This window comes from Amphiura filiformis, chromosome 4 (genome assembly GCF_039555335.1).
Source record: "Amphiura filiformis chromosome 4, Afil_fr2py, whole genome shotgun sequence".
NCBI lineage: Eukaryota > Metazoa > Echinodermata > Ophiuroidea > Amphilepidida > Amphiuridae > Amphiura > Amphiura filiformis.
The window spans coordinates 76,070,300-76,085,617 of NC_092631.1; the positions used below are offsets into that span (position 1 = coordinate 76,070,300).

A 15,318-nucleotide genomic window follows, 5' to 3' on the forward strand; every position below is an offset into this window, starting at 1 on the left:
CATATCCCGCCACATCACAATAAGGCTATTGAACAGTGTAGTGGTTATTACGCAGTTCGTTTGAGCATATTGATATACCAGTCCTAGCCTTTGTTGATAAACATTGATGTCAACTCATCTATATCCATAGGTCTCTTACAGTGATGGTCAAAACACAGGGGCTACCTGGGTCATACCACAGAATATGTAAGCAAGTTTCCTTACATCTTTACATCTTATCTGGTTTAACATGCGATTTGATCAAGCAAGGTGATAGAAACCTGGGGTTTCAGTGAAATGAAGCTTCAAATTTACTAACAGTAGGCCGTGTAAAATTAATGTTTTGGTGCGGGTCCGCTCGCCTCCTCAATTTCTGGGATTTGTCAGATTTTTTTTTTTTTTTTATAGATTTTTCAATTTTTTTAGACTTTGTAATGATTTATGAAATCTTCATACATATAAATAAGTTTATTAGAGAACAAGCATCACTTCCAAGTCTTTTTGTGGTACTCTAGGGGTTTATCCTCAGAATCTCACATTTGAAAAAAAAAAAAAAAGGGCCTCATCGCTTCCTCGAGCACTGTTGGAGAGGACCGAAAACTACTGACAATGCTAATTTTACATTGAAAAAAAAAAAAAAAAACACCTCCTCCCTCATCAATTCATGAAAATCCTCTGGACGAGAACCAAAACATTAATTTTATACGGCCTAGAAATGTACGATATGATTTGCATCCACACCAGACTCATTTGGCATGAATGTATCATATCTAATTCAGATATTCTTGCTTGTTAGGTTTTTTTAAAGAGAAGTTCAAATTAAATTGTTAATTTTGAGATTATCCTTTATTCCCCTATTGATGGTTGTTAAGTAAATAAACAATGACCATGAAGTAGTTATTACAATCAAGAGAAACAATGACCATGAAGTAGTTACTACAATCAAGAGAGAACACTTCAAAACATGTTACATTTTTTCACAATATCATATAAAAATATTTTTCTCTTAGTATCACTGCATGCACACCCACTGGCCTTGTTAGTAGTTATCAATACAACTGAAAAATACCCAAATAAATCAGGTCGTTACCGAAATGAAACATCTTCCTCATTCCCATGCCTATGTTCTTTGACCTCCAACATTGGCTAGTTACAATAAGATGAACTCTCTATAATTTGAACATGAGTAGAGTGCATAGAATACACAGGGCTCACTGGTCTGAGAACCCTTAGAAAACAAACCTAACCCATGCTATATTTGCCAGTTTTAACAGACAATTGGCAGACAATCTGATGTTCACAGGGCTCACAGAACAATTTCACAATGTGCATAATATGTGATGTGATCAAGCAAAATCAGCCAAAAGTAGGAAATATTGATTTTGTGATATAGCCAAACAAAAATTTTTCCTTGTTTCCTATTGTTTGGAAACTCTTTAACTGCTAATATCTTTTGAACTGGTTGTCCAAATTCAATATGGTTTTCTGCAAAATGTAGCCTTGCAAATACTCTTTACAATCCTATAAGAAACTGAAAATTTAATGTGTGACTTCAGACTGATTTTGCTTGATCACACCAACAGAAATTCACAACATAACTGATTTCATTCTTATCAGTAGTAATGGGCCATTCCATTTAAAATCCACAACCCCTGCAGAAGATTTTACTGCCACCACAACTCATGTTGCACCAGCTGGAAATATTTACTAGTTTTGTGTTAAATTCCAGTTGAAAATGCATTAAATCCAGCTGAATTTTACACAATTTGGCCTAAATGAGTAAATTTGGTTTGGAATGAAAGTTTCCACACCTTTTCCACTTTTTATGAAAATGGTTGAAATCTTCTCCAGTTGGGGTGTGGATTTCAAAGTGAATAACCGAATTCAGCTCTACTTTGATGGGGAAGGGTTAGTGAATTGCAAAGCCTTTTAAATATGTATTTATCCAAACTGCATAAAATGCATAGTTTCCATGGCAATAGATACACTCACAACAGAAACAACGAAAAAAAATGTCATCAAATAAGATAATAATAAATAAATAACACAATATTGGCATAACATCTTACAAAAAATTATTCAACTCACTTATTGGTTCACAGAAATTCCAATTGATTTTGTGGGTAATCAGTTCCGAATTGCAAGAATTTTCTTTTAGAACAATTACCAAATATAACAAAGTTTTATGCTGTAACAAACTGACATTGTAAGAACTTACTACACATTTATGCCAATTAATTGGACATCTCAAAATCGGACACAAATTTGAATTATAGCGATTGGGACAAATTTAAGCATGTGTTTAAAGTCTTATAAGTCAGTAATACAACTTCAAACCATTAATCATTAAGACACAGCATCTAGCATTAGACCAACACTGGATCCTTGGGGTACGCTCCACAAAAGATTGGACCAACATTGGATCCCTGGGGTATGCGCCACAAAATATTGGACCAACATTGGATCCCTGGGGCACACTTCACAAAACAGTGAGAGAAAGTGAAGGAAACATTGTAAGTGATGCTACATTAAAACCACACTGAGTCCAGCTCAACACATCTATTTTTCTTTAACAATTTATCAGTTTTTACATGGTCCCATTATAAAACGAGGCTGTGAAAAGAACAGCGCAATATCTAAACATCTAATATATTGCTTTTCAGTGCAACTTGTTGATATTTACAGAGAAATCAAGAATGAAATGACATATAATGATAATGCATTTGTGCTAGTGTCATTGTTCCTTAAACAAAAAGTAAACAAATGCATACAAGGCTGAATGTACTAATAATTACAAACACAAGTATTCCTATTTTCACAACTTTCCTGCAAGGGATATTTATTAAGAATCACTAGGAACCATAACCAGGGCCTGCTAATCGTGGCTTTCCTATGTAAGCAATACTGCTGTGCTCACCTTGCATGGAAACAAATTGTGCTTGCTGTGAGTTGCATCTTGCTTACTGTGAAAATGTTTGCCAAACCTCACAAGAATCTTTCTAACATTTTTTTTAGAAGTCCCCCATCCAGCAGAGTAAAAGTGGTAAATGTAGTCATACCATACCTAAAATCTGGTTGAGCAGAACTTCACACAACTAAGTGCTTGACTTCATAGCCTCAATTCATGGCACAGTTCCATAATGTGCATTGTATACCACTTGGGCTTTATGCTTTATGAGTTAGGTATTGAAAACAAAAGGTGAATTTACTCATTCATTTTTATGAATTATTTTGAACCAAATGTATGTGATTTCGTAGGACAAGATAAAATACCAAGTTAGTTTCACACGTGCTGCGATCAAGGGCAAGAGTCTAATGTCGGACATATTAATTGTGAGTTATTGGCAAAAGTGCTTAAATTCTTGTTTCTTACTGTTTTCAGCAACTGATAATTTACCTGAACTGGGTAACAAGAAGTTTAATTTCCATGGGGTTTGCATCAAAATGTAGCATTTTGAAGGGCTAGTAACTGATGTAAACGAAAAAAACAAACCCAAAAAACCACATGAAATTTCATATTTTCGACACTAGACTCGTTTCCCTTAATCCTATCACATATACTGTGTGTTGCTTGTGACATCTTAAATCATTATTACATAGTAATATGCAGTTCACTCTTCAACTTGTGAAATTATTGACTTCAAAATGCTAGTAAAACTTGTGATTTTATAAATCTAAACACAATGATTCTGTTGAGAAGTGAGGAAAGGAAATCATGAATATAAAATAGAAATATACTTAAGTAAATTTACACCTGGAATAGAATAACAACTTCAAAAATTCATACAAATCACAATTTTGGTATCCGTAAAGTCCCACGCAATAGCAGAATGTGTGATCTCTACACTCTGAACATAAATGATACATTATAACAATCGTTTTCATCCATCATTAACTTGTTCACATACTATTTGCAAGTAGTTTTGGAAGCATTATGCGGGGAAAACTTTCATCCTTTGATCTATCAAAATAATTTTTTTTCTCACTACATTTATTTTTGCTATCATAGAAAACTAGCTCTGTATTTTTTTTGTTAATTTCTGGATGTACAGTGTTTTCTGGAGAATATAATACATATTTTGGCAAAATGGATAATGATACTGTATTCAGATGATAATATATCCCTGTATTTATACATTCAGTTTCTAATACACCTCAAACTGTTTTGGTCTTCTGATTGGTTAAAGCGAATCATGCAATTAAGACACAAGGCTTTATTTGCTTTCTTGTACATTGCATTGTTCTTTAAAAATTTTATGACTAGTTGCCGTAAGGTCTTTCCGCATCTTTACAAATTTTATGACTAGTTGCCGTAAGGTCTTACCGCATAAAAGTGGGCAACTAAAAAAATCCTGGCACATTGACTGTCTTTGGGCAAATTAATGGCTGGCCTCCTTCAACCTGCACTGAGTGCAGCTGGTAAGGGGTAGAAAGTCAAACATATTTCAGAAATTACATTTCTGATAGAGCACATATTCAAATTTGCATAATTATACCAACTATTGTTTTTTTTTTTTGTGTGTGGCTTTTTAAGAACTTGATTGCCGGTTTTCTGTAGCTATGCACTGAGCTGATTAAACAATACTTCAACCAATCAGAAGATCAAAATCCAAGTTCCATACCACCTTTGGGGATAGTTACTACCATTCTTGCATAATAAGCAGTGTACAAATTGCTGTGTAAAGGATTATCTTGTGTCTACAATAACCAAGGCAGGAAAGAAAGTTGACAGGAAAGAAACAGAGTATCAGGGCAGGAGGGAGGATGGGTGTGAATTAAAAACACTGATTACACCCCCCCCCAAAAAAACCCTACTAGTCCAATTTTAGTCAGTTTGCATTGGTAGTGTGCATCATCCTTGTCTCCACATCTATTGCTTAGGTAACATCCTCACATAGATCAGTCACAGGGTTGATACTGCTCCTCACATATACCACTGTAAGAGTTTGTAACAGGTGCCATGCTCTTCTGAATTGATGCTTGGTTGTCTATGCACTATGTAGGCCTACATTTCTACAATCGTGTGCATCTCACAAAAAGAAACTTTCCATTACTTATTCCACTAATACTTGCTACTCATTCCAGCCTTAATAGTATGCTTTATACCATGCCCAAGAGATACAGAATATCTGTTGCATCATAGAGTCACTATCTCACAGTCTGATTTTAACAACGGAACGAGGTGAAAGCAGTTGACATGCTTTCATATTATCAACATATAGTACGCTTAGAAAATAAGAGGATACACTTTATGGAATTATGTTATTCTTGTGCGTGCTTGATTTCTACAGTATGTGTATATCTTTTCAGGGAATTTAAAAAGAAGCTTTTGACGACTGCAAATTGTTACATTATGTGAATCAGTACTTATCTCATCTAAATGTTTGACTTGTGACCTATTATAAGCAATGTAGCAGTTGTCATGTATTGAGATGAGTGTCTAGAAACACTTCAACACTTGGATGAGTGTCTAGAAACACTCCAACACCCTCTTGTTAAAAATAACAATGCGACCTATTGCATTAACAAATTGTACATATATTTTCTACTGTTATAAAAACTTGGAAATTTCAATATTCTGAAATTAAAAATGCAACAGGGTAAAAAACTGACACCTAATACATGAAGTTATATTCTTTTATATAAAATGCTGAAATGAATTTACAACTTGATAAAATAGGAAACACACACGCTTACACACAACCAAAGCAACCATAGTTAACATACACAGGAGTTAATCTTGATTTGGTTTACAAGTTTGTACTGTTAATGCAGCAGGTCACAATAATGTGCTATTCCAGTTGAAATCCATATACCCCACATGGAAGACATGACTTTAATCTTCCACACAGGGAGTGTGAATAGCAAATGGAGTTACTTGAATGGTTGACTCCATTTGAAATCTACACCCACCTGTGTGCAGGATTACATCTTCCATACAGAGTATATGGATTTCAACTGTAATAGATGCTTAAAATGTTAATTATAACACAACATAAAACTGTTTTGGGTTAATTTTGGTCACAAATACAACTTTGATAAAAAGAGAGGAAGCAGAAAGGTTTGATTAAAATTTGTGAGCTTTATGTGCTCAATGACCTTGTTTTTTTTACATAAGTTAAAATGATAAAAATCAACAACTGTTGTACTTACTCATACAAGCATACTTAAGCATTTCACAGAAGTGTGCAACATTTAAAAATAGCTAAAAACATGATTTTATTTCTGTTTATTTTTATAACTCTGGGTGGAACTTGTTGATCTTCCCAGAATTATGTGGCAAGTTTTTTGTGCACGTCAATCTCCTTGGGTGGACAGAAGAAAGTGGCGAGCTGGATGCAGCATTTCATAGAGGTCAAAGGTTAAAAAGTCCGTACAGCACCATTACACAGTGTTTCTATTCACTAATCTGAAATAAAACACAAACGGAAGTAAAATTAATGATGTATGCAATACATATAAAAACTAAAAACAAACCACAAACAAAACAAAAGATTGAATGTGTGAATTAGTTAAAGGTGGGTGACCTGATTGACAGCCTCATGCCTACCCTATACTTTACCCCCATTAAAATCAAAATTCTGGCATCTAAACAACGCTCATAGTTTTCTTGTAACTCCAGTGACATTTTAGGCCTGAGATATATGTGTCCTTCAGCTGTATGAACAAGAAAGTCATTGCTTCATCACCATTGGTGACATACTACCGCTACTATTCTATGGGCCACTGTGATACAGGGGTAATACCCAAATCTAATAATTTGGAATTAGATTAATTTGTTGACAGGCCTCCATGTAAGGTCCACCCACCTTTAAGGTTAGTACAATGGGCTATTCCAGTTAAAACCCACACACCCTCTATGGAAGATATGACATTAATCTCACACACAGGGAGTGTAGATTTCAAATAGAGTCACCCATTCAGATAACCCCATTTGATATTCACACTCCATTGTTGAAGATTATGGTTGTCTTCCATAGGGGTGTAAGGATTTCATATGCAATAGCCTCTTATTTTTTGGCTGGCAAATTTGGCTGGTATGTTTAGCGCTGTTTTCATTGACATTTAAATACAGCATTATGGCTTAGATATTTTGGCATCTGGTAAAAATGATTGACAGCAAAAACAATTTACAGATTAATTTGCAGTAACAGCTTATTTGCACAATGAAATCAGCAAAATTAACAAAGATGTTATCCAGAAATTTGAGGATAATCCTATATATCTGTAACAGAGAAACCAAACCACTTTTGTCTACTTTCGTCAAAGTATACTTTCATCAATATCTGATTATCACTGATTATCAATTGATAATTCTAATAGATTGCAAATGTATCCATGTCTAAAGCATGCTTAAGCAATACCACTTGTTTGTTAATTGATAAAGCATGCTACTTACTTCTAAATTGATAAAGTATGCTTAAGCCAAACTATTTGCTTGTAAATTGATAAAGCATGCTTAAGCCATGCTACTTGCTTGTAAATTGATAAAGCATGCTTAAGCCATGCTACTTGCTTGTAAATTGATAAAGCATGCTTAAGCCATGCTACTTGCTTGTAAATTGATAAAGCATGCTTAAGCCATGCTACTTGCTTGTAAATTGATAAAGCATGCTTAAGCCACACTATTATTTGTTTGTTTGATGCTGAATAAATACAATAAGCCTATGACCTATGATACCCAGGCTGAGCTGTTGATGATTAAGCCAATGAGTGTAAATTGATTAATATCATGGGTTTAATATCATGGGTTTTAATTGAGTGATTTTATGATATATTTGTTTGATACGATGAAAGAGTGATCTGTAAATTGGCATATTGAATGCAATAGATGTGCAATGATATATATGAAATTAAGACATCTGATCTGGTGAATTCACCTTTTTGGTAAATCCCATAAGCCTTTTCGGGTAGACCCGAGATGTCTGCATTTGACGTCATGCCAATATGCACATCGTTTTATGAACATCGTTCCTCGCATTTGAAAGCCATGAAGTGCACAATAACGATGGATGTGCACATCCAGGCCCGTAGCCAGTGGATGCAATGCACCCCCCCAAATTTGCAAAAGTATACAAAAAGTCCAAAAATGTAAGAATTTGCAAGCATAGCGAGCCAAAAAAATTGATTTTTTTAATGCTTTTTTGGTCAAAAAAGGTTTAAATTTGGGGTAAAAAGTCCACTTTTCACAGAATTGCCCCCCCACCCTTGGAAAAATGTCCCCTTTTTCAAAATCGGCACCCCCGCCCACAAAAATCCTGGCCACAGGCCTGTGCACATCGGTGTGACAACACCGGAGGTCTACCCGCAAAGGCTTATGGGATTTGCTGAGGTCTACCTGCAAAGGCTTATGGGATTTGCTGAAAAGGTGAATTGTCTTATCATATTAAAGGTTTGTCATTATGTCTCTTGATTTAGTACTAATACAGAATAAACTTCATTGAGACTGTCCAAAAATATAAATCAACATTTGCTAAAAATTTAAAGATTTAAAGTTCCCAATTTGCAGGGTTGTAACTATTCAGGTTGAGTCAAATCATTTTGACTCATTTTTAGCTTGAGTCAAGTCGAGTCACTGTGTAAATTTAATGGGGGTTAGTCAACGAACATCACTTGAGTTAGTCCCCTCATTTTTCCTCGAGTCACATCATGACTTGTTCAAACCTGCCGATTTGTTGGGCGGTTTCACAATTTTGAATTGCCTCTACCTCTTATACGACCCCCTCCTTGTCTGAAGAAAGGTCTACTTTCTGTATCAGTAAACATTCTGCATGCAACATCATGCTAATTTACAAATATATTGTCTGTTTTCTCTATTGTTAGTATGATATATATATCTCAATACAAACATATTACTCTTAGGAATGCTAACATCATAAAACTTATGCAAATCTATTGTCCCTGCTCTAATTTGCTAAATCTAAATAAGTTGTTGCTATCATCAAATGCTTTATTTTAATTTACTACTCCAAAATACGATGTAAACAGTTAAGCACAACACTTGAATTACATTCACCTGGGATTAACCTTGCTACTAGTTATCTCAGAGTACATGATCCTACTTTGTCAAATTTCCTATATCTTGCTACATCCCCTATTCCCATAGAAACAGAATACAATACAAGCATAAATCAAAGAGAAGCAAAATTTGCCATGCACAAGCAAGAAGTTTAGCAAAGTGAGAATATTTAGCAGCGAGGTGCTGATAATTCTGGCAATCATCATGGTGACCTGTGAAAAGTGTCCATCTTCAGCATAAGTGTTAAATGAATCAAGTTTCAATAAAGTAAATAAACTAAACAATTGGTGTCTCGTAGCGTAGTGTCTTGTTGCATGCAATATCATTAGTACATGCGGATCAGATCATATTGACATACAGGCCTAGCCTCAAATCAATCAAATTCCAACAAACCCAAGGCAACAAAAACAAACAAACAAGTTACTTTTAAAATCTATCCACTCTATGACCGACACGGACAAAGAACTCTGCTCGGCAAATTTCACTTTTGGCTTTGGCTAGGGTGGAAAACAATATTTCAAGGCATGTAATATCTAAATACTACTAGAAGAAGATGCATAACAATAATTATACCAGGATGCCAGTCACAAACACAGATCTCAAAACATCAACATGGATTTGAGCTCAAGAATTCTCTAGGTTCTCTGTGATATATCCGCCACAATTTACAGGTCAAAATTGATTGTAACTATTTTATATGTAACTATTTTATTTCTTCATAAGAACTTAACAGTGCACACATTCATTTGCATGCTTGTGAATACATATGTCATTTTTAAATCCATTCTGACATCATTTTTGGGTGTATGAAAAGAGTGCAAAAAACAGTATTATTCCCCTTCATTGTGTTCTATGATAGGACTTGAAACCACACTCGAAATACATGTGCTTGAAAAACTTAGCTTATCATGGTTAAATGTTATCTATTATTATAGGAGTACACTGAGAATAATATATGCATAGCAACATTATTTCGACATAATCTTCAAGTCAAATTTCACAACTTGATTCATGTACCACCAATGCAAAAGTTTTTGCTAACTCATTTAAAATATAAAAACAACAAAATAATTAAAAGGAATGGGTAAAAACAGAGTATAACTCAGCTGAAACTAACAAAATTATAGAAACCAAGCACCAAAAAATAAGAGAAAACCATGCAACTGAGAATGCAGGGATATTAAGCTTTCATACAAGAAAAAGCAATTAATTGTTACAAGAGGATGGGTAACAAGGTCAGGATATATCAAATTGATTGAGTTATATGGATTGGGAAATTACACAAGCTTGTCCAAAAACATGTCAATACTTGAAAAGCTGTTGACAGTTTGGCATTGGGTCAATACTGTTGATTGACCCAGGTCATGAGGTGAGATGACACTACACTGAAGGGTCAATTAGTTGAATGGATCATGTCATGACCTGAGCTGACACCAGGTCATGAGGTGAATTAAGGTGAGGTGCCTATTGGCTAACTACAGTAAGATATAAATTGATTGATTAAATTGGGCCATTGTAGACCGACAGCTCTTATTGGTTGACTGAGCAACATTTCTTTGCTTCGAAGAAAAAAATAGTGGGGTGCATGTGTGTGTGTGCCTAAACATATTTAATTTTTTACTGTGCCAGTAATTATTCAGGATCAGTTTTTGTAACTTAATTATCACATTAACTAATTGTGCTATAAGTTGTAACTTTTGTTCTAACATACCAATACTAAAAGCTAATAGCACATCATTTTTGTTGTTACTACTGGTTAAGGAAAGCAAATAATAAGCATAGCATAAGTGAAAATGGGGAGATTTTGAACTTAAGTATCCATCCTAGTATGTCACAGTTTGGTCACTTTCTAGAAATTGCTTGATCCTTCCATATTTGAGGAAAGGTTAAGATATACACAAATAAACCAGGATTTGAACCACTGTGCTAGGAAGTAATTAGCTACTTCAAAGGATTACCATTTACAGAGGTCAAGGTTCAAATACAAGTCATTCTGATGTATCTCTATTCATTATAATATCTATGTATTATAATATCAAAATGGTATTATTGGAATGAAAATGTTATGAACTTTTTTGTGTGCTTAGTATGAGGTCTCTATTACAAGGTATGTGGGTGTATAAGCAGCAGCAAGGGTTATCTAAAACACACAGAACAGGGTCATTATCAGTGCTGTAGTTCAAATTTGATCTGCATATCGAGGATTCAGTGCAAGAATGAACACCCCATCTGCAGTAGCTGCCAGGTGCCATCAATTTAGATTTGTACAAAATAGAATGCAGAAATTGTAAAAATATCTATAGGGCAGCTATTGACCTTTTCGGTAAATCCCATAAGCCTTTGCGAGTACACCTGAGATGTCGTCATGCAGATCTGCGCACATCGTTTATCGAACATTGTTACTGCGTATTGTAAGTTGGCATGATTTCAAATGATGACAGCTCAGGTGTGTACTCGCAAAGGCTTATGGGATTTACCGAAAAGGTCAATTGCAGATACGGCCTTCTGGCCCTTAACACTCGATATAAAGCAGTGATAACATTGTCATCCTTCACAGAGGCAACATCCTTTGTTCTGATCATTTTCCACAATTACTGTGAACTCTGTACGTACTGATGAGAATGTCCTGTTCTTAGTGCAAACTATTGCAATATCATGAGGTAGCATACTCTCATACTCAATTACAAAGTTCGGCAAATGCACTTTGCTTCTTTCCTTTCTGATCTCCAAGCATTAAAGTGAGAACCAAACTTTGCCCATTGAGTTGAGACTACGACATCTTGTATTCATGAACAGCAACCTCTGACATACCGTCCCTCCCCTTAATCATCTTCGTCATCAATAAACTTGATGTCATCGAATCCCTGGTGAAGAGGCGAGCTCTGTTGTCATGACAACAGAATAGGTAGGTTGAGGTGGTAAATAAAATATATCAAGCAAACAGAACACATAGATATTTGAAAATATACTTCACATGTCAAAATTAAAAGTATGAAACACACTTTGGCTAGAAAAATTAAAATTGGAAATATATAAAATGGGCAAGATGCAGAGTACAATAAATAAAAGAGAAAGGAGTTGAAATTAATTGTTGCCCAAATAATCTTGGTATTTTGCAAAATATATTATTACCACATTAACTGTTTTGGCCATGCCTGCTCTGTGTAAAGTGGGTCTTAAGGGATACATGCTATATATGGTCATGTTTTTTGAGGTGGGCACCCAAAAAAGGTGGAGCTGTCACATTTTCCAAAAAAAAATTTCTTCTTCTTCATATATTTTTGCTAAAATCCATCATGAAGAAATGGTTTTGGTCTCATTTTGAAGATAAATTATAAATCTAATGAAATAGTAACAAATACAGTTGAACAAATGTATTAATTAATTACAACCACTTAATTAAGTTAATTAGCCAGGGGTGGAGCCGGTAGAGGAGGAGCCGGTAGAGGAGGAGCTCTGTGTAAATCCAATGAGAAGTTGGTATTCAATAATAAAATTTATGCACTTTGTTGCCTAGTAGAAGTGAAAATGCAATTTGCATAATGTTAATTTTATTTCTTAACTTTCTATAACTATAATTGCCTAGCTAATCTTAATAAACTTAGTAATTAAGCATGTTAAGCTTTTAATTAATGCAGGGGAATGTGTGTCATGCAATACAATGGGCTTTAAATTTTGCATGCATGAAGAAAGGAATGAAAACAAATCTCATCTGTCATAAATCTCTTTTAAATTGTTTTATCTTTGAAATATCTATCAAATAAATCTTCTCAAATGAGATTATTGCAGTCAAAGGATTTAATCTGATGACATATTGATCTCTGGTTATTGTTATAGTTTATTGATGTAGGCTAATTGTGCATCTACATGTATATGCCTACATGTACATGTACCATTGTTACAATTTATTCACTGTAAATTGATTTTTTTGAAACACCCTAATTACCCTATATGGAATTGGATATTTAAATGTGATATTATACTAGCAATTCTTTAAACTATTTTGTTTCCAAATTTGAAGTGCATTTGCTTACAAATGTCACTTGGGGAAATTTTACATTAAATTAAACAATTTAAAATACAACTTTTTTCACACCCTGTATAACACAATGGGCTTAACAAATATAGTGCAAACTATATATTTAATGAAAGGCCTAATTGTGTACATTCCAAATATCAAGTTCATTTTCCAATTTAATATACTATGTAGAAATTTTGGAGTGGTAAAGAAATGAAATTTTTTAGCTATTTTTCAGTGGAATCACCCTGTATATTTTTTGGCACACCCTGTATATCCACTCAAACTTAACAGATTTGCAATCCTGACAATATATGCTTTCTAAAAATATATACTTTTACATAGTTTGGGTGAAAACTTTTTGAAATATATTCAGAAATACAAAAAAGGAGTTGATTTTTGACAAATTGCAAGATGTGACACAATTGGGTCCCACCTCAGAAAACATGACCACATATGTTTTTTCAAATCAGTCCACTGAGAGAAAGATACACATCTTGCTGTAAAAATCACATCTTTAGCCAGAGACAAGTAGTTTCAAACTACCTTTTATGTTCTCTCTCTCAAGATATTATTCCTATATAATTGTTTATAAATAATCTAATATCTATATCTGCCAAGTCTACATCCAGCCATCTTCTGAAGGTGGGTTTTTGATTTCATGCTTCAGGTTATATTCTGTGTATGTCCTCCTGGTGTATCTTGAGTGCAAATTGTAGCTTACTATATTGTGGTTTATTTTAAATTTTAAGAACTAAAGTAATGATATCCACTGCTGACATTCACATACTCATCTCATCCCTTGGGAGTTAAACAGAAATGAACTTTGCATTCTGTCATGAATGATGAAGCAGCCTACGATGGCAACAATTTAGAATGCTTTTGAAATGTATAATTCAAACTTATTCCACGTTATAACCAAATTCAACACTGTGGACATATTCTTTACAATCTTCGGTCTTATTTTTGATCAAATTATGCAAAGTTCAATGAATAAACTTCAGACTCCCAGCTTTGCACTAGTAGATAAGCATGTGTCTGCTCGTCAAGTGGTATTACAGACTACCCCATGCAATACAGAAGAGAAACATAACAACATTCAAATAAGACCTACCTTTGGAGCAATTTTGCTTTCACCATTTTCTGTTGGACTAACACCATTTTCTGTAATGAAAGAAAACAGGATAGAAATACAAAATAAGGAAACATGTGAATTGAAAGCTGCAATTTGTAGACATACCTATATGTGACCCCTCAGCACAACTGAGCCCGGATGTCGCTAGTGCCACTATTGAGATATGCTCCATTGAACTTAATAATAAACAATAGGAAACATAGGATTTATTGACTGTTTTATTGATTTTTCACTACTTAAATGTCAAGTACTATAGACATGATATACATCATTTTAAAGCTAATTTCAAGCAGAATATTTTGGTTGAATATCTCAAAAATGATGATTGGCGACTTCAGGGCTCAGTTGTGCTGAGGGGTCACATATAATGATTACAGCATATGCTTCATTTGTTTGTACGATGCAATCAGAGGTATAGAATTCCAATTGTATGGGGACACTTAATAAAGAAATGCTGCTTGTTGATACAAATTTATTCAACAAATCCACAGTCTGCTAAAAGAAAATTCACTTCCAGCGTGGTCTCTTTTAACTTATTGCCAACCCATGTTAAAGTTCCATTACCTCCTACACCAGGCCATTTCAAATCAATGAACAATTTAATTATTTAATTCTTCAGGTTGTTGCATGTTGGTCGGCTGCAGTGCGGACTTTATCTGCGGGCTGTCATAGAATCCTGCTGCATGGCAGCTGGCCAGCACAGATGTGCTTCTTTGGTGTGTTCTTGTATGATGTGTAATACATGGTATATAATTCTTTAGTAATGTATTTCTTTTGTATTTGTACACTAACCACTAGGCAACACTCTCCCTAGCAGTGGGAGGGCTGGCCACACTTACCGTGGTCTTTTTGATTTTGATGTACACTAACCACTAGGCAACACTCTCCTAGCAGTTAACCATCAAAGGGCTGGCCACACTTACCATGGTCTTTTGATTTTGATGTACACTAACCACTAGGCAACACTCTCCCTAGCAGTGGGAGGGCTGGCCACACTTACCATGGTCTTTTTGATTTTGATGTACACTAACCACTAGGCAACACTCTCCCTAGCAGTGGGAGGGCTGGTCCTTTTTGATTTTGATGTACACTAACCACTAGGCAACACTCTCCCTAGCAGTGGGAGGGCTGTCCACACTTACCATGGTCTTTTTGATTTTGATGTAC

The 15,318-nt window shown here is 34.7% G+C and overlaps 1 protein-coding gene across 1 annotated transcript in view; it reads right to left on the minus strand.

Annotated features, from left to right (window-relative positions):
• Positions 1-633: 633 nt before the first annotated feature.
• The window catches only part of LOC140151417 (uncharacterized), a 215,047-nt gene continuing 200,362 nt past the window's right edge, over positions 634-15,318 (minus strand). The window contains 3 exon segments of the mRNA XM_072173749.1: positions 634-6,388; positions 9,423-9,495; positions 14,131-14,180. Coding sequence (XP_072029850.1) covers positions 6,384-6,388; positions 9,423-9,495; positions 14,131-14,180 — 128 coding nt within the window. The 3' untranslated portion in view covers positions 634-6,383.